Genomic DNA, 24,054 nt, shown 5'->3' on the forward strand with positions numbered 1-24,054 from the left:
GGAAAGGAGTCAGCATTTAGTTCTAGGTTTACTAGGACCCAACTATACAAGACAGGCTCATCTCAGCTAGAAAGCTGAACAAGGAAGACAAACAGAAAGATAAACAAGGCTTGGTCCTTGCCCTGAGGGAAACACAAATAGGTTTAATATATGATGTAATCAAAATGTCAAAAGGACAGTATTGACAAACTACAGGCGTGCACAAGAGACTAATTCTGATAGAATGGTTGTCAAGAAGGAACAAATCCAGGTGGGTGGGGTCCTAGCAAGCAGTAAGAGGTAGGAGCCTGTGCAGAAAGAGCTGCCTGCACTGAATCAGAGAAGCAGAGAAAGGAGGGTCCTAGGCGGGGGCAGTGGGCATGACACACTGTCCTCCAGGGAACAATAGGGGGAGGATCTGGGAAGGGCAAGACCAAGCTACAGAAAGCCCTGAGCTCTGGCTTGAATCTCAACTTCATCCATCCAGGGGAACCCCCTAAAGAGTTGTGCAGAATCAGATGTGTGTTTTACACAAGCAGGTCCTATCCACAGGGCAACCGGGCAATTTATCAAGAGTGCCGACATTCGCATCCCTCAATTCAGTAATTTCTGAGGAAATAGTCAGAAATGTGTACAAAGATTTATGGACAATATTGCTTATCACAACATTATTTGTAATAGCCCAAAGCCCAAAATAACTTAAATGTCCAATAAAAGGGGACTGCAAAATAAATTATGGTACACTGAGTGATTAAATCATATATAGCCATTAAATCATACTTTCCGAGCATAGGCATAACAGGTGCACACCTCACTGTACAATGTTAAGTCGCATAAAAGCAGGATTCAAAAATATATGGTGAGTATTCATTCAGCAAATATTTGCTGATTATCTATTTAAGTGCCAGGCACTGTCCTAAGCACTGAGGGAGCAGCAGAGAATAAAAGAGAGAAAATCCCTGCACTCATGGGAAGGGATTCTATCTTCTAATGAAGAAAGGCAGACAACAAAGAGGAAACAAATAGCAATAAGCAAGATATATAGCAGGTTACATGGTAAGAAGTGCTATGGAGAAAATCAAGAGGGGAAAGACATGGAGAATTGGGGAGAAGGTAGAAATTTTAAAGAGGTGGTCAAGGAAAGTTTCAGAGAGAAGGGGGTTAAGAAGATGAGCAGGGGGATCCTGGGGGAGGACTTCCAGGCAGAGGAACAGGCAGTGCAAAAGCCCAGAGGAGGCCTGGCAGGTTCACAAAAGAGCAAAGTCAAAGCAGCGGAACACCAAAGACAAGCAGTGGGAGAATGCGATCAAGGAGAGCTATGTCACTCCTGGTGTGGTGGCAGCCACAGGAGAGCTCTGAGCAGAGAACTGGCAGGATCTGTAGGAGGACGAGGGCAGGAGCAGGGAGGCCACGTGGGATATCCCCCAGTGTTGTCCTAGCTCATTATAATGGGTGTATGTTTATTTCATAAGCAGAAAACAAAAGATAATTCCATCAAGGACAGCACAATGCACAAAAGCAGTGTGGATGCTGCAGCTGAAGCTCAGGGAAACAAACAAATAAGGAGGTCAGGGAAATCATTCAGAGACCAGCTATGAAGCAGTGGGGGGACAAAGCGCTCCATGGAAACTTCATGTGTTTGTGAAGGATCTTAGGAGCAAAGTTACTCTTCGTCATAATGAAAAACACATAACCACGATGCAAAAAAACCAAAACAAAACAAAACAAAATAACAACTGCAAACGGAAGAAAAAAGAATTCCCCCAACATCTCAGCATCCTAATACTTTACATCTTGATATACTTCTTTTCAATCCTTTCTCCTAGATATGCTTTTGTTTTTCCCTAATCCTCCCGCAATGCCCAGCACATTGTAGGCACTTAAAAATTCACTGAACAAATAAATGGAGGGCCAAATGCACGACCAAATGCTCCAAATAATTGTATGTTACATTAGCTATATTAGAGGCATTTACAGACATGGTTTTAATAGGCTTGAGTGAAGGAATGGCAACTACACACAGGGGGAAGGCATGGTCATAGGTATCTGCACGTTTAAGAGGATGGTGATGGCATGACTGACTCATCAAGGGCACGGGAAGGGAGCAATCTGAAAAGGAAGATGCTGGCTTCAGTTTTGGTGACTTGTTGAGGGGGATGCACAGAATGTCCCTGCAGAGACACTCAGCTGTCCTTTTTCAGAGCTCAAGAAGCAATTGGAGCCTCCGCACGGAGACAGTCACAGCAGAAAGAGTAGTCAAGGAGGAGGGGAGGAAGAGAAACACCTGCAGACCCTACTGTATGCCAGACATTGTGCTACGAGCTTCACACATATCTACCCCTTCTAATCTTCACAACTGCCCCATGAAGTGGACACCCGTGTTCCTTTTGTAGATGAGGACACTGCTATAGATGAGGACACTGCAGGACTGGGAAGCTCAGTGATTTACCCAGTTGCTCTGAAGCAGAGCCAGGACTCAAATCCATGAACATGAGGGCTTTTCCCACTCATTCTCCTTTCTGATCATAGAAGCTTAAAGTATATCCAGAAGCCCAGGGAGAAAATGTGTTCAGATGACTTCATTACATAGTGCCCAGTTTTTGCTCTCAAACTCCTGGGACCCAAAAAGAATAGCATGTTCTTCCTCTTCCAAAAACATGTCTTACACTGTTTTCCAACTTACGATTAAAACCTGTGGAGTTCTTTTATTCTTTTCATTTGTATGAGTCTCCTGTCTCCCATCAGATAGAACACTCCAAGATGCCAGGACAGGCTCACGACTTCCCCCCCAACACTGGCCCAACACTGCACACAGCAGGTGCTCAGCAAATGCTCTGATGCTGATGCTGACCATCCCTTGCCAGTCTTCTCGGGCTATTCCCTGTTTCCTTAGTCCTTGGACACTTGTATGGTAGGTGACCCGACTCCCTCTGGCTCAGCCAAGGCAAAGCCAAGCCCAGATGAATGAGCCCTCTTGTGAGATGGCAGACAACAGGCAGGTGAATTTGGGTGGAGAGGAAGTATCATACGAGGAGAGAAGGCAAACCCTCCTTCTCCACGGAGCTTGCTATGAAACAGTCTGCAAACTGGTTGGCTCATGGGCCAAATTCAGCCTATCCATATGTATTGCTTGGCTCACACATGATTTTCATTTGTTAAAATTGTAATTAGTTGCTTTTTTTTTTTTGAGACAGAGTCTCGCTCTGTCGCCCAGGCTGGAGTGCAGTGGCGTGATCTCGGCTCACTGCAACCTCCGCCTCCTGGGTTCAAGCAATTCTCCTGCCTCAGCCTCCTGAGTAGCTGGGATTACAGGCACCCGCCACCACGCCTGGCTAACTTTTTGCATTTTTGGTAGAGACAGGTTTTCACTATGTTGGTCAGGCTGGTCTTGAACTCCTGACCTCAGGTGATCCACCCGCCTCGGCCTCCCAAAGTGCTGGGATTACAGGCGTGAACCACTGTGCCCAGACACTACTTTTTAAAAAGTGAGAGATTTCACATAAAAATCTGGATCTCTGTAAGCCGCCCCCTTGAGACAGGCCTGCCCTTTTCATTTCTTCACAGCCCCCACCCCATCCAGCTCTCCAACTGCACCCCCATCCCCTGCAGGCCCCTGCTGGAGGCCCCACCTGCCCCCATCCATTCCCACCCCATGTACTCACCAGCACTCAGAGTCGTGAACTCCAGGAAGCGGTATTCATAGGATACATCTATCTTGGTTTCCACCTGAGGCCTCTTCAAAGTTGAATAAATATTCCCAGGCCGTTTTTCATCACGTTTCTCTAACTTGTTCAATCCGCAACCCATTTCAGCAGCTGCTGGCCAAAGGAAAAAGGCGGGGAGGTGATTTTTTTCTGAGATTTTGTCTTTAAACACCCTAGTATAAAAGATGCCGTAATTTTCCTGAAGAATACATGACAGACCTCAGCCCTTATGAAACTGAGAGTATAATTTAATATAGGACTTGAACACAGAGGACTGTGCTCAGTACTCAGGCTGGCTTCTCCTTCTGCTAAGAGACTATTACCAGCCATCCTGAGATTTTTTAAAATGACACCAAAAGCATACCTGTTTTATATCTTTTTTCCCCATCTGAGGAAAATAATACCTCCCACTGCCTCAGTTCCACTATAATCTGTATCCATGAATAAAAAATGGAATCTAAAAAGCAATACGGTGCATTATAGTGTCAGCCCATCTATAAAAAACAAGAGATGTGTCACCTTCACTGTGGTTGCTAAGACAGAAAAGTCGTTGTTACAGTTTCCAAACTCCAAGTCCTTTCTACCCTCAACAGTAATTATTTAGACAGGAAATTTATATTCATAAAACATCCTAAAAGTAGATGGTGGTATTTTTATGGGCCTTGTCTGAAAGTCCCCTTTTTCTTCGTTTTCAGACCAAACTGCAGGAAATAATAGTATGCTTCCAAGCTCTTAGAGAGTCATTTTAGACCAGAATGAAAACTGACTGAACACTAATAGCAGGGATGGAGCAATTGGAAGCAGAAATCCACGTGTATTACAGCAAAAATCTGCAGTTCCAGTTTGAAAAGAAAATAAAGAAATGTTAAAGTAATGGGCACATTAAGGTGAGCTGAGCTTCCAATCTTCCCTGGGATTAAAAGCAATGAAGGCTCTCTGTTTATTTGGGCAGAATGACTTCCATGAAATAGCTTTTCATCCACTCTCCCAACTTCAGCAGAAGAGATTTTGCTTCTGTGTACTAAGCATAACCGATGCTTCCCTCCTCTCTGGGGTACCACTGCTGCCGTCAGAGCATATTTCACAAAAATATTAACCAGCCAAGAATATCACACACAGAAACCCAGTGACCGCTTCCTTTTAGAGATAAGAATTTCCTTTTGCTTAATTCATTTACAAGGTACCCAGCTTCCTAAGGCAATTTGGCAAGGTCCAGAAAAACAAACTGAACCTCAAAAAAGCAACGAGGGCATGGGGCGGGTGGAGTGGAAGGAGACGGTGTAGCGACAACTAGGCTCTACTTTTCAGTAATTAAAAAAAGTCTGAAAGAATGGATGAGAACAGGAAGGCTTACTTATGCCTTAATAAGGGAACATTAGTATCCAAAGGGCCAGAGCAGACATGATTTATGTGCAATCTGCATGAACTGATTACTTGTAAAATACTCTGTAGTTCTGCAGATGAAACAGCTGATATGTAAAGGGCTGCATATTTAACTGCTGAAAAGCAAGCCGGCTGGCATCCACTGGGACAAAGCAGAAAAGAAATGGACAAGGAAGCTTCTAAGTGTTGGGAACACGTAGCCCGTCGAGATGTGCACTGTTACTCTCTGCAAAGAGCCCAAAGGCTCACCAAGTCACTCATTCATGCAGATTTACTCATGCCTACTACGGGCAAAGCATTATTAGCGATTCAAACAATGTGGTCTTTGCCCTCAAGGAGGTTAGGCTACTACAAGAGGGAGGACATTCAAGCTATAACACAAGATGGGAAAATGGCAGGGACCTGGATTGGGTATTTGAGATGGGCTTTGCTGGACAGATCCCAAATTTGATGACGTAGAGATGGAGGCACAGCAAGAGCAAAGGCATGGAGGCAGGAAGCTGCCCTATCTGAAGGGAAAGGGCAGGCAGTGTGGTTTGGCAGGCCAGAGAGGCAGCGTGGGGTTTAGGGTGTCAGAGATCCCACCATTAGCCCATATGGTGCCTTTGTGAGAATTCGAAAAAGGTGCTCCCTCCTCTGAGGAATGCAGCCCTGTCCCAGCCATGTCTTACTGAGCACAGCAAGGTCTGGATTTAAGCCCCTGCATCCCCCCTTGGGAACAATCTTTATAACTGTATGTGGCAGTGCTGCTTCAGTAGGGGGGAAGTTAAGCAAAATTGATTATGATTAGTTAGCCATGTAAACAAATATGGGGGTGGAGGCAAAGATTTCTTAAAGAGGACACAAAAAGCTCTAACTACAAAAGAAAATTTTGATAATGTGGGCTATATTAAGATTTAAAACTTCTGTTCCTCAAAACGCACATTAAAGAGTGAAAGGGCAATCCAGAGACTGAAATAAGCTATTTGCAATACATTTGTCAAGTGGTGCACTGGTAAACCAGCTCTCCAAGAAAGAGAGGAAGCCCCGATTTGTAGTTTGCCTATTTCTGTGGTGTAAACACACCCACCATGGCAGATTTCAAGCTGCCAAACATGATGCCACAGAAGGCAGAGTCAGGAAGAGATGCTAAAATCAGCTCTCAAAAGCCAGTGTGTGTTGGCTCCTGCACACTAATGCATTCATGCAACAAAGGACTCACATCCACCATCAATCAAAGAGCGCCTAACAAATCAATAAGGAAAAGATACACTACCCAACAGCAAACAGGTGAAATGCCCCAACAAACACCCATGAGGATATGCAAATGGCCAAGGAACATAAGAGAAGAAGCTCAACTTCATGACTCATCAGGTAAATGAAGCGAAGACCACAGTGAGATTTAACAGGCATCTACCAGAATAGCTCGACATTTTAAAAACTGATAATACCAAATGTTGGCAAGGATAAGAAGCAAATGAAATTCCCCTACACTGATGGTGAGAGTGTGAATTGGTACAACCACCTTGGAAAACTGACAATATGTTGGAAAGCTGAACGCATGCCTATCCTGTGACCCAGAAATTCCTCTCCTGGGTATATACCAACAGAAATGTGTACATATGGGCATCGAATGACACGTATGAGAAAGCTGACAGTAGCATTACTCATACCAGCCCCATCGTGGAAACCGCCCAAACACCTTCCAGGAGAATAGATGAATACATTACGGTATATTCACACAATGAAATATTATAAAGCAACGAAAACATGGAAACTAGGATTACACACTACATTAATGAATCTCAAAAATCAAAAAGGAGTGGGGGTGGGGGCAGCCAGACACAAAAAGTACATCCTTTCTTACTCCCGTTATACAGAGTTCCAAAACAGGCAACACTCATCTCCAGTGTTAGAAGCTGGGGTGCCAGTTACCCTTGGGAGAACAGTGACTGCATAGAGGATGAGGGGGCTTCTAGGGTACCAGCTTTGCTGTTTCTTGATCTGGGTGTCAGTTTGTGACGATTCACTGGGCCACTGAACAGTCTCTGTATTGATTTGTGTGCTTTCCCATACTTATACTAAAACGTTCAAAAATAATAAACAAATCTGTGACCTTACAAATGCACAGATACATCTCCAACAATAATGTGAGGATGGAATAAAGGCAAAACACAAAATCATCTATGTACTGGGTCTCAATTCTTCTGAATAAAAACTGAAGCAATATTTACAGTAGGCATGTTCATCTGATGCTAGCTTATCCAATAAAGCCACTGTGTATACATGACAGAGTTCTGAGAAGGTGAAAGGACTCTTCTCTCTATCAGGCTGGTGGCAGCTTCTAATGGGTGGCGGCAGGTTCTCCCTACTGGGCCCTGCTGGAGACTTTGATGGGACCAAGGCTGAGTGAGAAGCGGATAGGCTGGCAAGCAAGGGAAGGCACTCATGCCCACCCTGCTGCATACTCAGGCAGACCTGCCTTGCTCTGGAAGGCAAGGTGTTTGAAGACCTCCAAGAAGGAGCTTGTTCCTCAAAAATCCTCCCACTTTTGCTACCTTATTATGTAAATTCTCATATTAGAGGTTCATTCCTTTGAAATCAGAATTACCTTTCCTAAGTATCTGCTTTGAAATGACAAATATCTCCATGGGAAGGACAAGAAACTAAGCTCCTGGTAGCCACTACCACTTTAGTTTGATTTTATTTTGTCTATAATTTTTAGTCTATATTTAGTTTCTTTGATAAAGGACAGGTTCCCTGATAGCAGAAAGCAGAGGGTTACCAGGATGAGAAGAAAGGTTTGGAAAGGGTTGGGGTGGGGATCAGAAGAGTACCAAGAAGCATTAGAAAACTCTTGTGATTCACAAGAGTTTAAAGTTTCAGACTCCCAACCTTGAGGCTTCTGCCCCAGCTCATCCCAAAGGGCATTGTGCTTGATATCACAGGACATAAAGGGGCTCTGGGCAAATCATCCATGTGATCAGACACAGAAAAGGTAAAGAGTATGTTACATTAAACCAAATTTGGCTTGAGGATGCCTCCATACTTGAGTCATTATATAACGATTGCAACTTAAGTTTAGTAGGTAAACTATATGAAAGCCTAACTTAGGATGTAAACTTCTGTAACAAATAGCTGAGTCTTAGCCAATCACAGCAGCAGAATGCAGTCAATCACAGGCAGCGAACTAATGTAACCAAGCCAGCTGTCTCTGTACCTCACTTCTCTTTTCTGTACACAAAACACTGCCAGGATGTGTTTCAGGCAGGTCACTGAACCTGTTCTGGTTCTGAGGCTGCCCAATTTATGAAGTTTTCTTTGCTCATTCAAACTCTGTTAAATTTAATTTGTATCAAGTTTTTCTTTTAATAAATACCAGCCAGCAGCAAAACTGTAATATCATTGAATCCTTGAATCTCAAATTGTAGAGACTGATTTCTCTGGAGTGCGTGCAACCCTGGCTAAGCAACTGTTTATAAAGCACAGCCCTCTTTGGAAAGGGAGACACAGGAAGTAGTTGCTGGCCATCAAAATCTTAGTGTGAATTAGTTCCTCCTACTCTTTTGTGTAGAGGCAGCTAGCCTGCTCCCTGCTGCCACACCTGCATACCTTTTATTTCGCCCTGGATTCTTCCACCAACTCCCATCCCTGTCAAAATAGGAAAGACTTTTACATCATTTCAAAAATGTCTATACTATGCTCAAAACAAGTCAGAAAAATCTAGCTTATAAAAAGTAGGAAAAATAAGCTGTAACAGTGACTTGCACACTATTGTAGAGTTTTGTAGACTACATTATTTACCATGTGACATTCCCAAACCATGCTCACATTAGAATCCTGCAAGAGGATGGAGGCAAAAGATGGGTATGTTGCTTTTGAGGGCAGTGGGAGAGAAGGCAGAGGAAAGGGTCTAAGGAATAGTACTGCCAGATGCAGACAGAAGACACGGGTGTGCTGCACATGCCCTCACACAGACATTCAGGGAGTGTCTCAGTAGAAGGACATCTCTCACATGGGTCAAAGTCTCTAGTAAGGTGGAAGGTAAATGGTAAGTAGGATGGTTTTTAAATGTGGCTCCAAAATCCACTGACATTCCTCCTACTGAGCCTATTGAGAGGTGAGGTCTATGTCAATTACCCTGAATCTGGGCTCCAGGATGGCTTGACCAATAGAATATGACGGAATAACACAGTTCCAGTTTCTGGACCCAGCTTTAAGAAACTTGAGAGCATTTACTCCCGGACTTTTGGGGTGCCTGCTCATGGAATCCAGCCACCATGCCATGAGGAAGCTCAAGTAGCCCCAAAGAGGGGCCCATGTGGAGAGGAACCGACAGCCAGGACCAACTTGCTGGCCATCTTGCCAGCAAGCCATGCTGGAAGTAGAGCTTCTGCCTCAGTCAAGCTGCTGATGCCATGTTAAGCAAAGACAAGCTGTTTCACCAAGCCCTGCCAAAGCTACAGATTCCTGAGCAAAATAAGCTAGTGTTGTTGTTTTAAGCTTCTAAGCTTTGGAGTGGTTCATTTATACCATAAGCAACTTATATACCAAGTCTGCTCGAAATGACCATGGCCTGCTGCCTCCTTGGCACCTGCTGAAGTTGGTCTGCTTCTAAGGTCCCTGTTTCAGCCATTCACCCTTTGAAGGGCATTTGGGTTGTTTCTGGCACTGGCTGATTATGAATGAAGTGGCTATAAACATTTGCGTAGAGGTTTTTATATGGACATAAGTTTTCACTTCTCTAGGGTAAATACCTAAGAGTGGGGTTGTTGGGTTATATGATAAGTGCAGGAGCCCTGTTAATGAAAAAATGCTTCTCTTTACACATGCAGGATGTCCAGATACTGCCGCCATGAAAGGTGTATGGAAAGTGAGATCTCTCAAAGATCAGCTAGCCCCTGCTCAACTGAGGCATCAGCTCACTAGGTGGAATCATGCCCAGTGGTGCTATTCCCTGACTTTTTCTCTGGTTGTTGCTTGTTTTTGTAAAAAACACATGCTAAAAGTCACCTGTGTCTAGTGAGACTCCCCCAGTACTTCATCTATGCTCCATCCTGCTCCCACAGCTCCACCCTTCCAAATTCCTATGCTCACCTCACATTGACACCTAATGTCAATCAGATTACCTATTTTATGTGTGAGTTCATTGTTGGATCAGCTTTGATTGACAGTTGTCCAGGCATTTGTTTCTCTTTTTATATTTTGTTTTCTCAGCAGACATCCCTGAAACTATGTGTATGGGTCTCCCGAGCATCAAGGTACCAAGAAAAACTTTCCAAGAAGTCTTCAAAGGTAGAGGAAATGGAGGAGGTCTTTCCCCATTTCTATGGTGAAACAGTGGGGAAATAATCAAAGCATATATACAGTTCCCTAGCAGAAATTGGTAAGGGTAATTAGGAACTAGATGCTTTCTAAAGAGGAAAATAAAGTAATCAGAAGAAGGTTCCAAGACCCGAACTGCAAGAAGAAGATGACAGACATTGCAAATGATCTGGAAACAAAGATCCCTTGAATGGTGATCTTCTGGAAAAAATTTTGGCTGAATCAAACCTTAAGTGGGATGTCTCTTTGGTAAGCGGTGGATCAGCTTCTTACAGGAGCTATCAGTTCCATGAGGGAGGGAAATTATGTTCCAAATTCATTCATCCATCCATTCATTCAACACACATTTATTGAGGTCTGCTTTGAGTCAGGCACTTGGTTAGGAAACACTAAAACTGGGAAGGCCAGGCCCTGCCCTCAGGGAGATCACAGAGACAATGACGAGATACCCATGGTGCAGTATGGCTGACTGTTCTGGAAGTCTGGACAGAATGCGGGAGCATTCGGAACAAATCGCTGTTATATAAAACACAGAGATGGGTGTGGTGCTGTGTACCTGTCATCCCAGCTACTTGGGAGGCCGAGGTGAGAGAGTCTTTTGAACCCAGGATTGCGAGGCTGCAGTGAACTCTGATCGCACCACCGCACTGCAGGCTGAGTGACAGAGCAAGACTTGTCTGTAACAAAACACACACACGCACACACACACAAACACAGCACAGCGCCAAAAACTTGGCTCCAGAAGAAGCTGACCAGCAATGGGGCACAATGTCCTGTGTCATTTTAAATGTTGAAATGTTTAAATCATTATTTTAAAAGTATACTAATTTGTTTCTGAAATGCTTCCCACGATGCCCATAAAAAGACTGGAAAGCCATTTCAAAAGGATCACCTTCTTAAAAGACTATTTTTCAGCTATAATGTAGAAAAGGCTTAGTTTAAAAGTTCATTTTTACTATCAACTAGCATGCACACATTTAAATAATGGGGGCAATAAATGCAGTTATATTTTCAAATACAAATTAGTTTCATTAAGAGTAAGCCCTCATTTGCCACACTTCCTGCTAATCTAAGGCAGCCTGTAAAGCTAATTTTAACAAATGCCAACAGCTCGTGACAAGCAACCAGAGATGGGGCAATTATATGCAATGATGCTGGATCAGCTGGCAACCCCATTTTTTTTATCTCTACACACAAATTCTGTATTTGAAGACGCAAGCATGTTTATTACTTCATTCAGCCATCCAAAGTAAGAACTGATCATCCAAATTAAAAAGTCTTTACATGATAACGACATCTCTCTAGATCCAGAAATATAAGTTAAACGTAAAAGTTCAGTAAAGTATTCAGATGGTGTCAGATTTTTTGCTGTCCTGCAACAGAGTCTAAGAAACCCTAGGATAACTAAAATGTACCCGTTGAAAGTGTTCCTGATCCAATGCCAGGTGTAAAGAACAATCTACATCAAACTGTATTAACGGTTTATATGGTACCACTTTTTAAAAGTGCCTGTGTATTTGTTTATAAAATCCATACTTTTGAAAAACTGGCAGTTCATAAACCACCTGTTAGCAGAACTTTTTTCTGAGTCATGACACTATGGGCTACATTTTCAAGTTTTCTTTGTTGAGCATGCATTATTTTCATGGTTGAAAACAATAAGGGCACTTTGGGAGGCCAAGGCAGGTGAATCACTTGAGCCCAGGAGTTCAAGACTAGCCTGGGCAACATGGCAAGACTCTGTCTCTACAAAAAAATTTTAAAAAGAAATTAGCTGGACATGGCAGGTCCCAGCTACTCGGGAGGCTGAAGAGGGAACATTGCTTGAGCCTAGGATGTTGAGGCTGCAGTGAGCCATGATCTCGCCACTGCATGATTGTGCCACTGCATGCTACTGCCCAGCCTGGGCAACGGAGTGAGAACTTGTCTCAAAAAAAAAAAAAAAAAAAAGAAAAGAAAAGAAAACAATAAGGATATCACAGCCAGCCTCCAGGACGGCCCTCAATGATCCTCCTGGTATTCACACCCTTGTGTGGTCCCCTCCCACAGTGAATAGGGCTGACCTGTGTAACCAGAAGGATATGGTGGAAATGAGTGTGATTTCCCAGGCTACTTTATAGGAAACATTGTGGGTTCTACCTCGCTCTCCTAGATCTCTCGTTCTGGGGGCAGCCAGCTGCCATGTTGTGAGGACACTCTATCAGCAGGATGAAGTTCCACTGCAGGGCAACGAGGCCTCCTGCCAACAGTCAGCGCTAACTCAGCACCCATGTGGAAGTAGATCCTACAGCCTTCAGCCCGGCCGACATCCTCACTGCAACCTCATGAGAGACCCTAAGTCAGAAGCACTCAGTTAAGCCACTTCTGGATTCCCGACTCAGAGAAACCATGCAAGATAACATGTTTGTTGTTTTAAGCCTCCAGGTTTTAGGGCAATTTACCACCCATCAATAGATAATTAATGCAGGCAGTTCATGTTAACAGTCTTGCTCCTGTATGAGAAGTGGCATTGTGGAGTGGTTGAGAGCTGACTCTTCAGCGGCCAAGTCTTGGTGTAATTTGTTACACAATAAAAGATACCTAATAGGAGAGGTGTTTGCATTATAAGAAGACAACACTTGCTTACCCCCACTCCTCCAACCCCCACACCTACCACCATCTCAGTCTGTCTCAGGAGGGGTCTGAACCTGAGTCCATCTCTGCTCTGCTGCTCTCCAGCCACCCTTCACTAAAAATAGTTCCCACTCAGAACCTGCTACTCAACACGTGGACCTCAGACCAGCAGCAGCATCCGGGATCTTGTTAAAAATGCAGGATCCCAGGCCCCATCCCAGACCTGCTGAATCAGAATCTGTATTTGAGCAATAAGTGATTCCTTCAAGTTTGACTCACAGTACAGTTTGAGAAACCCTGAGCTGTGGCAGTGGCTCTTAATCTTGACTGCACTTTGGAACCATCTGGAGAGCTGTTAAAAGCCCTGATGCTCAGGCATTTAGGGGTGGGGCCACAGCACCATTATTTTTAAAACCCCCAAGTGATGCTAACATGCAGCCAGGGTTGAGCATCAGTGCTCTAGGAGCAAACCCAGTCTTTTCCCACTCCTAGCCCTCTCCAATCTCCTAATAGCCAGGACTCAGCAGGGCCCAGGATCTCTCCTACAGCCTCACCTCCAGGACTGAGAACCACAGTTCAGAGCTCAGCCATACGGATCTGCTTAGTTCCACATCCCTCAATCTCTTGAATCTCTTTCTACCTCAGACACCCCTTCCCAGTCTCCTCTGCCATCCTCCCAGGCAAGCACAGGCACCTCCTACATTTCTGTCCTCCTCCATCCTCTTGCCTCACTTTTCCAAAATTATTTTAATTATAAACCACTTCAAACATATGGAAAAGTACAGAAAATGAGATGTCCATGGATCCACCACCTGGATTTCACAAGTGCTTACATTTTTACCTTATTTGCTTCAGATAGTTTATTTTTGGATAAATAGACATCTTGGACACAGTCCTCATGCCATTCCCTGTCTCCCTATCTTTCTATCTCTGCGTGTACTCTTTTACAATCTATATATAACACCCAGAACAACATATGGCAGAGATTCTGAGGATTTCTCAGTTCACAGTGCCCTTAGTTTCTCTGTACATTTTTTAATGGCATGCCCTAGACTAAAAAAAAAATACCCAATAGTTCCTTTTATTAAGTAGTTAGGTCCAAACAACTTAATACTTATTCACAGCCTAACAACAGCAGCCTTTCAAAAAAATAGCACACATAAACCGAAAGAAGAAATAATTTTTCTTTCATTCTTAACTAACCACAATTACTTGCTAATGGGATGTGTGCATCTGTTGGACACTGCGCAACTTCTCAAAACTTGGAACCACACTGAACACCACCACCCTCATTTTCAGTTCCACACTGATTTTCTTAGCAACTACCCAAAATGTAGCTTGTAAAGATATGACATCATCAAGAGTAATATGGTACTGTCAGATGTTGATATTGTGAAGTGCCTCAAGCTAGTAGTTAGCGTGGTATCTGACAGATGTTAAGTATTGCTGCATTTCCCTCAAAGATGTGAAATATCCCTTGGCCACCCTGTGCCTTTGCTGCAGTGCCTTGCGGTATCTTAGCACAGAATTTGGGAACCACCAATACATAGTATTATGTATGCTCAAAAAAGTTACTTACATGCTATTGTCTCTCCCTTAGCACTCACACTCCCTCTCTTGCCCTAACTTGACCTGCTCCAGGCAAGAGCTCCCCAGTTCCCTTCCTAGCCTGTCTGTCTTCTCTCCAGCTCCAGGCAGACATCTCCAAGAACTGTTTCAACATCTCCACCTGGAACTTTCTCTCTTCACCTGAGACTTTCTCAGCACTTCTGGAAGAATATGCCCCACAGAATGCAGCACCTTGCCCAACAAGCCTGCTCTTCCTCCTGCATTTCTCGTCTCTGGGTGGTACCACTGCCCTCCCAACATCCAGGCCCAAAACCCCAGTATCAGCCTGCTCCCGCCACCATCCTCACCCTGACATTGGCCCATCCAGAGCTGGTGGATGCTATCCATTCCTCCACTTTATTCTCCAAACCAATCTGCCATCGCAACAGCTACCAATGCTTTCCTGGAATCTGCCTCCCCCTCATCCATCTAATTCCTATCTCCAGTTTTTCCCACATTAACCATTTTACACCACACAAGTGGCTCAAAGAGCATAATCACATCTGCTGTGCAGCTTGGAGTCCTCAGCCTCAATCTCCCTCCATCCTCCCTCCTTTCCAGTCCTACCTCCCATTGTTTCCTTTCACAGTTGACCCTAGAGTGAAGTCAGGCTAAGCTGCTGCAATCTTTTGTACACCCTCAGAACTCTCCAGGCACCACCCTTTTCCTCCAGTGGACCTCCACCTGACATTCCTTTCCCGTACCTCTCATCTTCTCTATTAGTCAGGGTTCTCCAGAGAAACAAAACCAGTCAGATGTGTGTGTGTGTGTACCCAGATAGAGAGAGACAAATAGAGGTATTTATTATAAGGAATTAGCTCATGAAATTGGGGGGCTGACAAGTTTAAAATCTTCAGGGCAGGCCAGAAGGCTGGAAACCCAGAGAATAGTTGATGTTGCGATCTTGAATCCAAAGGCGGTCTGGAGTCAGAGTCCCTTCTTGTGGATCTCAGTATTTTTTCTTAAGGCTTTCAACTGAATGGATGAGGTCCACCCACATGATGGAGGGTGATCTGCTTTACTCCAAGTCTTCTGATTTCAAAGTTCATCATGCCTAAAAAATAACTCACAGCAATACCCAGACTGGTGTTTGGCCAAAAACTAGGCACCGTAGCCTAGGAAAAACTGACATAAAATTAACCATCACACTCCTTCAAGGCTGAGCTCTAACAGGATTGCCACTCTAGGCCATTGATTCATCCAATAAATAAGTAATGAGCACTTACTATGTGCAAGGCCCTGTTCTAAATGCCAGTGATACCAAAGTAAAACAAAAGAGATTCACACAATAAAAGAACACGCCTGCCCTCATGGACCTTACCTTCAGAAGCCGAGAAACAGGCAATAGACAAACAAATAAAAATAATACACGAAATCCCATTTTTAAAGTATGCCAACTAGAAAAAAACAATGCAGGGGGGAGGGATAGCAATCACAGGAGGAGGTACAGTGTTTTAAATACGGGGATTGGGAAAGGCCACACCCAGAAGGTGACGTTTAAGCAAAATCATGAGGAAGGCCACAGAGCGAGCCATGGGATAAGGGGGAGGGTGGGCTAGGCAAGGCAGTGGCAGGTGCAAACAAGCTGGGGTGTGGGGCCCCTGGGAGGCTGACCAGACCTCAGGGTGAAGTCAAAACAGGGCTGGGGAGACAGAGCGTAGGCCTGGCCAGGCCGTGAGCACTTCAGCTTTACCCTGACTGAGTTGGAAGCCTCTGGAAGGTTTCGAGCTGAAAGAAGACATCAATTACTCTGGCCATGACTAACCATGACAGCAGGGAACCCAGATGACAGTAAGTAGAGGTGTGAGCAGTGGTCAAATTCTGTATATGTTTTGAAGGTAGAAAACAGGATTGACTGATGATTTGGAAAAAGGGGATGAGCAAAAGAGGGCATCCAAGACACCTCTAGGGTTGGTCACCAGCACCTGCAAGGCTGGAGTGGCCATCTTCTGAGATGGGTAGAAGAAGCCAGGAGTTAGCCATGTTAACTCCATCCAAGCAGGGGTATGCAGTGGGCCGCTGGATGTACCATTTCGAGTTCAGAGGAGAGCTCCACAGCTCTTGGTAATGCCTCATCTCCCTACATGACAGTAAATTTCTGGAAGGCAGCAAGCAGGTCTTCTTCACCCCCAACAGCAGCTATTCCAATGCCCTGCCCATAACAGATGCACAATAAATACCTACTTAGCAGCATCTTTCGGGAATAGGAAAGACACTTATCTGGTACAGGATGGTAAAGGGCATTTGGAATATTCCATCTGTGGCTCTCAAATTCACTTTCTTAACAGTACAGCACAGGGGTTGGTCATACAGCCTCTGGAACCAGACTGACTAGGTTCAAATCCTGCTGCCCTTATTTGCTACCTGTGTGACCTCAAGGAAGCCATTTAACCTCAGTTTTCTCATCTGTAAAATGGGGACAACTGCAATATCTACTTCTAGGGTGAGGACTAAATAAGGTAGGGTGAGTTACTATTTAACAGGGCTCAGAAGAGCTCAGACACATAGAAAGAGCAGTATAAATATTAACCATTTTAGTACTCTACTGGGATTACTTGTTGCTCATTATGAAGACACCTTTTGACCTACTCTGGCCTATAGTCATGATTATGCCACACTGAAAGGGGCACTTATAAGCTATCGTAAGACACCAGAAAATCCCAAAAGACCTCTCGAAATTAAAGAAGTGTTTAAATAAACAACCTGATTTCTTGTGCTTTATATTTCCAAAATTTGCTAATACATGATATGATCAGGTTCCATTAACCAGAGTCTATGATTAACCAAATCTCTTCTTACCCAACTTTCTGAGTAAAATCTATTACAACAGTTCCCCCAAATCTGAGGAACTTTAGCTCTATTCCATAAAACTTGAAGGATTCCTCAGGACAAAGGGTAAAAGGCAAAGTAGGGAGTTTCAAAACACACACACACACACACACACACACACACACACACACACATACACATACATACACACACATGCACACATCCACAAACACGCACATACATACACACACAATGCACATAAACACACACATACACACACATACATACACATACACACATACACACACATACATACACACATACATACATATACACACATACACACATACATGCATACACATACACACATACATGCACATACACTCACATACACACAAACACACACATACACTCACATACACACATACATGCACATACACTCACATACACACACGCACATACACTCATACACAAACACACACAAACGCACATACATACATATACACACACACACACACACATATGTATACACACACACATGCACACATATGAAAGCTGATAGGCCCCCGTAAGGAATAAATTCTAACCCTCAAGGAGGTCTGCCTATGGAACGACACGATGGGACATTTCAGGTGTAAACGCCAGAGAAAGTTGTCAGTGAGGTGCATCTGGCTTCCTGGTTGAAGAAGTGTGGAAACCTCCCATATGGGATCTTAAAGTATCATAAGAGTTTGTCGGCATCAAACAACTGAGCCAAGCATAGCTTATGTTGATTTCCCACTTCTGGCTGGACTTGCTGCTTGCAGACACCTGAGGAGTGGCTTCCTCTCTTCTGTGAGGCTGGTTCTGAAGTACTGTACACCCCAGCAGAGGTGACAGCCACAGTACCAGCCCTCCACTGTCCCATGTAACTGGGACATCAAAGCTGCCAGCCTTCTCCAACACTCCCTGCACCCCGGAGGCAGGTCAAATCCAGGAAAACTCTAAACGAAGCTTTCAAGTACCCCAAATGGTGTCTCCTCCATCTCAGTCCTGGCAGGTAGCCATCACTGCAGAATGTGACCTGATTTTCCAGCTCTTTGGTTCTGGCCCACTGAGAGTGATTTTTCCTCCTGAATTCAGCCCAGGTAGGGAGTAAGTCACACAATTGCATATTTAAAAGCTGAACTGAATTCTTATTTGGAGAGCAAGGAATTAGCCGGGTTCAAGCAGTGGCTATCGCTTGCCTGCTGTACCAATTTTTTATGAGAAAGTGTCTTGATAAAACATGCAATGCTAATAATGAAAGCCCCTTTGGGGCCCAGGAGAAAAGGGAGATTCAAATGTATGTCAAAAACTGAACGTGAATGGAAGGAAAGATCACACGCACACACACACACACACACACACCCCTTTAAAAGGTAAACACAAAAGCAACATCTGGCTAAATGTATCCCTTTGTCAGTGAAAAATAGCATAAGCCCTAGCCAAGTGTGTTACCAATTCTTAAACTGAAGGGTAAAAAAGAAACACCACAGAGCAGCACTGTCAAACAGAACTTTCAGCAGTGATGAAACTACTATCTGTGCTATCCAATTCAGTAGCCACTAACCACATGTGGCTCTGGGCCACTTGAAATGCGGTGAGTGAGACGGAAGAACTGAATTTTAAATTTTCTTTTATTTTAATTCATTACATTTAAATGTAAATAGCCACATGTAACTAGTGGCTACTGTATTGAGCAGTTCAGCTGGCAATGTCTTTCTGTTCCTTCAATAAAATTGTAATCCTAATCAATCAATAATATTTTAAATTATCATCAAAATTAGTATAAGCCCCTGGCTGTGCCAAACTCAGTAAGCTTAAGACAAAATGAAAACAAACAAACAACAACAAAAAAAACTAAAGAAAATGATTGCAGTGTATCATTTCCTGTAACGCTGTTCTGATTATCTAATTTACATTTCTATTATAATATGGCTTTGTGTATTTGGAAATCCGTGATTGTAGACAGATTTTGCCTTCAAAAAACCAGAATGTCACAGTCTCTTCCCTTAAGGTCTTAGAAAAATGAAAACGTGAACTTAGGGAAAGTTAACCTTGCAAGCTTCAATTTCCTCAGGGCTGAAGTGAAGATAATATAAGTACTCGCCTCTCATGAGGATTAAATTCAGATAATGCGTGCAAAATGTACAACAGTGCCTGGCAAAGGGTAAGCACTCAGCAGGTGGCAGCTATAATTATTAGTATTTTATTAACAATATTAAAATCAGTAATAAAGAGAACAGTGTTAATACAATGAAAGTTTACACTGAACAAAATTTTCCTAGGCCCAAACCCTTTGAATGTGTTTTCCAAGCCATGGTAAAGTGCCCTCTAGTAAAATACATCCTGGGGCCCCGACATCTTGACACCCACCGTCAACCTCCAGAAAGGCGATCACCCAGATGGGTATCATGAGTCACGAAATCACTCAGCCAATGTTTACTGTGCCCCTACCCTCTGGCAGGCACTGCGCTAGGCTTTTAAGGAGGAGGGAACAGTCCCCAAACACAGTGCAATGTCTCAAGACTGAGCTGTCTGCCATCTGACTCCTGCAAAGCTTGGTCAGCCCTGGGACACCTTGATGAGATGCAAAACATGCATCCTGGGGTCCCACTCAGACAGAAAAGTTCACTTCCCGTTTCCTAGACCAGCCAAGGCAAGCTTTGGCTGTTGGCACCACAGAGAGGGACTAAGTTATTAGGGGACCCGAGGGGCACAGGCCCATTTTCCCAGTCAGGACAATAAGAGGGGTGTTGACAGGCCATGTTTCTCACTGAGAGGCCAAATCACTTTCACAACAGAGTCATTCTCTGAGTCTTAACAAAGCCAAATCTGACCTGCCCCTCAAAATAAACACAACCCCTTTCAGTAGCCGGCTGTCCAAGCCGGTGAAATCCAAGGGGACTCTCCACCAAGTTAATATCAACCATACCAATAGAACAGAAATCCCCCGGGAGTTTCTAGGCAGAAGCTTAGTAAAATTCTGTGGGGCTTGGGGTTATTTTTCTTTTTATAGAAAGCACTCAATCAATCTTCTTTCACAACCAAGGGTACATTCCCCTATGGAATTCCCTTCTCTGAAAATCTCTAAAAATAAAATATTCATCTGATCGTCTGCAATGATTTAAGTTTAAACCCATTTTCAGGCAGAGTCAGGGACTTCCTATGGCCCCTCCACCTATAAAAACATGTTCCCCACTGCCTCAGATTCCCTCTGGCCCCAGAAGAACACTAGTCAAACCATGCTCTTGACTTTAGGATAGGAAAGACAGGGCTGTAGTATCTGGAATCTCATACTTGTATTCTTTGCTGGTGAGACTGTAAAATGGTATAACCATGTTGGGAAAAGGTCTGGCAGTTTCTTATCAGGTTTCCACATATCTCCTTTTTGACCCAGCAATTTACTACTAGGTGTTTACCCATGAGAAATGAGAACACATGTCCCTACGGAGACTCATATACAAATGTTCACGGCAGCTTTGTTCACAATAACCAAAGAAAGAAAGAAAGAAACTAGAAGAAAGAAACTAGAATAATCCATGTATCCATTAACAGAATATACAAACAAACTGTGGAGTAGACATACTCCGGAACATAAGTCAGCAATAAAAAAAGACCAAATCATGGATACGACACGGATGAATCTCAAAAATATGGTGAGCTTTACACAATATTGCAGAATTCCATTTACATGAAGTTCAAGAACAAGCCAAACTCACCTATGATGAGATACAGGGCAGTGGTTGCCACTGAGAGGGTGAGGGCAGAGAATGACTGAGAATGAGGATGAAGGCACTTGCTGGGGTGACAGTAATATTCTCTGTCTTGATAAGGACTAGGGTTACACAGGTGCATGCATCTGTCAAAACATTATGCAAATGGTACTTTCCAGATTTGCACATTTCACTATATGTATATAAATTTTATCTTAAGGAAACCATAAGCACATATTGAAGTCTAAATAATAAAATGTGTACTAAAATGTTTAGGAATGACCTGTACCAACATCTGTAATTTACTTTAAAGTGCATAAAACCATCAGCTGGACTTACGGATGGACACAGGGATGGCTGGATGGTTGGGGGAGGTGTGTAGTTAAGCAAAGATGGCAAAATGTGAATTAGACTCTAGGTGTGTATATTTAGGGGGTCACTGTTCTTGCAACTTTTCTATATCTTAAAAAATGGGATGGGGATAGAGTCACAGTGTCCTCTCCTTAGTCCACCAAGTTAGAAATTTGGCAAAGCACCCATGCCCCACCAAGCCATGGGACCACATAGTTTCAATTCTGCTGAAAAGAGAAGACTGGAAGAACATAAGTAGCTTTACAGGAACTCACATCACTCATGCCAAAGATTTTCTGCTTGTTTCCCTACAGACAAAGCAATTATTTGAATGTAAGCCAAAAATTCCTGCTCAAGAGGGAGAAAAAGAACTCACTGACTTGTATTCCCAATTTATTATCTTTCAATTCCTGTACCAAATCTACTAGCTAACTGCACAACACTCCACTTCCATTTGCCCCATGTCCATACAGCCAAAAAGCAAACAAAGAAAAACCAACCCAGTGACTTGATATACAAATGCAGCCAGAGGATGACGTGCCAGCTCTGGGGCTTTGAATCACTCAGGCGGGCCAGAAACCCCACTGAAGGCAAAAGAGGATGCAGAGCTCAGTCTGAGGTTAGAGTGATTTCACTGAGGTTAGCACACACGCACCAAAGAGTCCCAAACAGCTTGCTTCGTAACCCCTCTCTGGAGTTTGGTGACATGTGGGGTCACTTGAACTTCGTTGGGATTCAGCTGTTCAGAGGTACAAATTAGGAATCCCGGCAGCAGAGAGGCCCTACCCACAGGCCCAGAGGTCGCTCACATTACACCCGGCTTCCTTCCTGGCAAGGCCTTACTTATCCTGAGATGACACACGATGGCAGGGGTTGGAAGATGCCTAGTCTAATTGAGCGCCCAGCTCCTGAAACAGCTGTACCGACTACAAGGGTTCCAGCACATGAGTTGCTGGAAACTGGGGTGGCCACTGACAGAGATTGAGCCAGACTTTTTTTTTTTTTAAAAGTACTTCTTGTTTGTTTGTTTTAAGCCCCCAAAGAAACTCACTGACACCACCCAGCGTCCCTAGGGATCACCCATAACCACACAGGGCAGCTGAGGGCAAGCACAGACAGCAGGGAGCGTGCCTGGTTCTACAACCTTGGCCTCCACGCGGTTCTTGCTGCCAAAGGCAGCGACACCGGAGGTGAAGGACACCAGCCCTGGCCTAGGACTGGGGTGCGCGTGCCTGACAACGGGGCTTCCCGAAATACACAACCACCTCCTCCTCGCCCAGACCCATATCCATCCTGGCGTCCCTTGAGTCTAGAGAAGTGGGTTAAGACAAGGGAAGAAAATCCCTTACAGAAGAGGAGATCCCCGTTTTCAGTGCTGGGGACTCTCGGCACCCGCGTCCCTGTGCTTCTAGTGGTTCCGGCGCTTCCTCGGAGCGCGCGGCATGTCTGTTCCTACAGGTCCAGCACCTCTGTCCCCAGAGCAAACCCACCTCCCAGGGCACACGCAGAGGGGCAGTCAGGCACCGCCTCCACCTTGCCCCACCCAGGCCGCGCGCACCCCGGAAACCTGGACTCCGCGACCAGCTCCCTCCTGTTCTTTTCCGAGGACCCCAGCGGCAGTGTGTCCTGGACCCACCTGTAGCCTCCAAGCTCCCCCACCTCTGCGTCCTTCCTAGGCGCTTCTGAGCCTGCAGAGCCTACGACCCCCAACAGGCTGCTCCGAAGTGCCTCTCCCTACATCGCTCCAGGAATGACTCTCCTACACCCGTTCCCCGCAAAAAAAAAGTTGGCCCAAGATCCAGGCGTCCCAAGGATCAGCCCAGGTCCCCATCCGACGCGGGCCAGGGGGTGCTGCTCTGGCAGCTCCGGAGCCCCGGCACAGAGCAACCTGCAGGGAGGCGCCACGCGGGGTTCCCACTACCCGCCAGAGACCCGGTCCATGGGGCCAAACGGAGGGGGGCCTGTGCCGGTCGACACCCCAAGCCCTGTCGCGCCCCCACCTACCGTATGGGACCGGCGGAGGAGAAGGCGCGGGCGCGGGCTCCCTGAGGCAGCGTGTTCCGTCCCGGGAGGAAAGTTTGTGCCATACAGAGGAGGCGGGGCGGGGAGGACTTGGGCGCCGGTGGGTGGAGGCGTGGGCGGTGGCGCCGCGTGGGCGGTGGCGCCGCGTGGTCGTGTGTCTGTCCCTCCGGCGATCGGTGCTTCTGTCCCTCGCCGGAGCCCGCGGCCGCCGCGCTCTCGCTCGCTGCGCCCAGCGCCCGGCGCGCTCCGGCTCCAGCCCCGACGCGCCCCCGCCGCCGCCGCCGCGCGTCCGCCGGCTACACTTCCTCTTCCTCTGAACTCATGTGCAAAATATGCTACGCTGCATCTTCAGGGAAAGCCTCGCGGCCCCTGACAGCAGCCGCTGGAGCGGTGGGCCCGCCCAGCTCTCCCTGCGCCCCCTCGGAGTTCCGCCCGGTCACCTCCGCGCGGCCGAGCTGCAAGCGACCCTGGCAGCCTCAGAACCCAGGGGTCAGGGGCTCATCGATCCTCCCTCCCAGCCCCTCCTAATCAAGGTTGTGTGCTGTCAGGAAGAGCGCCTGGGAGACAAGGATCCTTCAAGATTT

General features: G+C 45.3%; 1 protein-coding gene across 5 annotated transcripts in view; it reads right to left on the reverse strand.

The window, feature by feature from the left end:
* Positions 1-23,738, reverse strand: part of RFTN1 (raftlin, lipid raft linker 1) — a 207,576-nt gene extending 183,838 nt beyond the window's left edge. The window contains exons 1-2 of one of the 5 annotated variants that reach the window (XM_055381122.2): positions 23,453-23,738; positions 3,642-3,797 (exon numbers count right to left, since the gene is read on the reverse strand). In XM_055381122.2, coding sequence (XP_055237097.1) covers positions 3,642-3,786 — 145 coding nt within the window. In that variant the 5' untranslated portion in view covers positions 3,787-3,797; positions 23,453-23,738. Of the gene's footprint in view, positions 1-3,641; positions 3,798-21,103; positions 21,239-22,797; positions 22,899-23,084; positions 23,158-23,452 lie in introns of those variants that run through there. The other 4 variants (XM_019023757.4, XM_055381124.2, XM_055381125.2 and 1 more) reach the window with 4 other exon arrangements.
* Positions 23,739-24,054: the final 316 nt, after the last annotated feature.

Source organism: Gorilla gorilla, chromosome 2 (assembly GCF_029281585.2).
Source record: "Gorilla gorilla gorilla isolate KB3781 chromosome 2, NHGRI_mGorGor1-v2.1_pri, whole genome shotgun sequence".
Classification (NCBI taxonomy): Eukaryota; Metazoa; Chordata; class Mammalia; order Primates; family Hominidae; genus Gorilla; species Gorilla gorilla.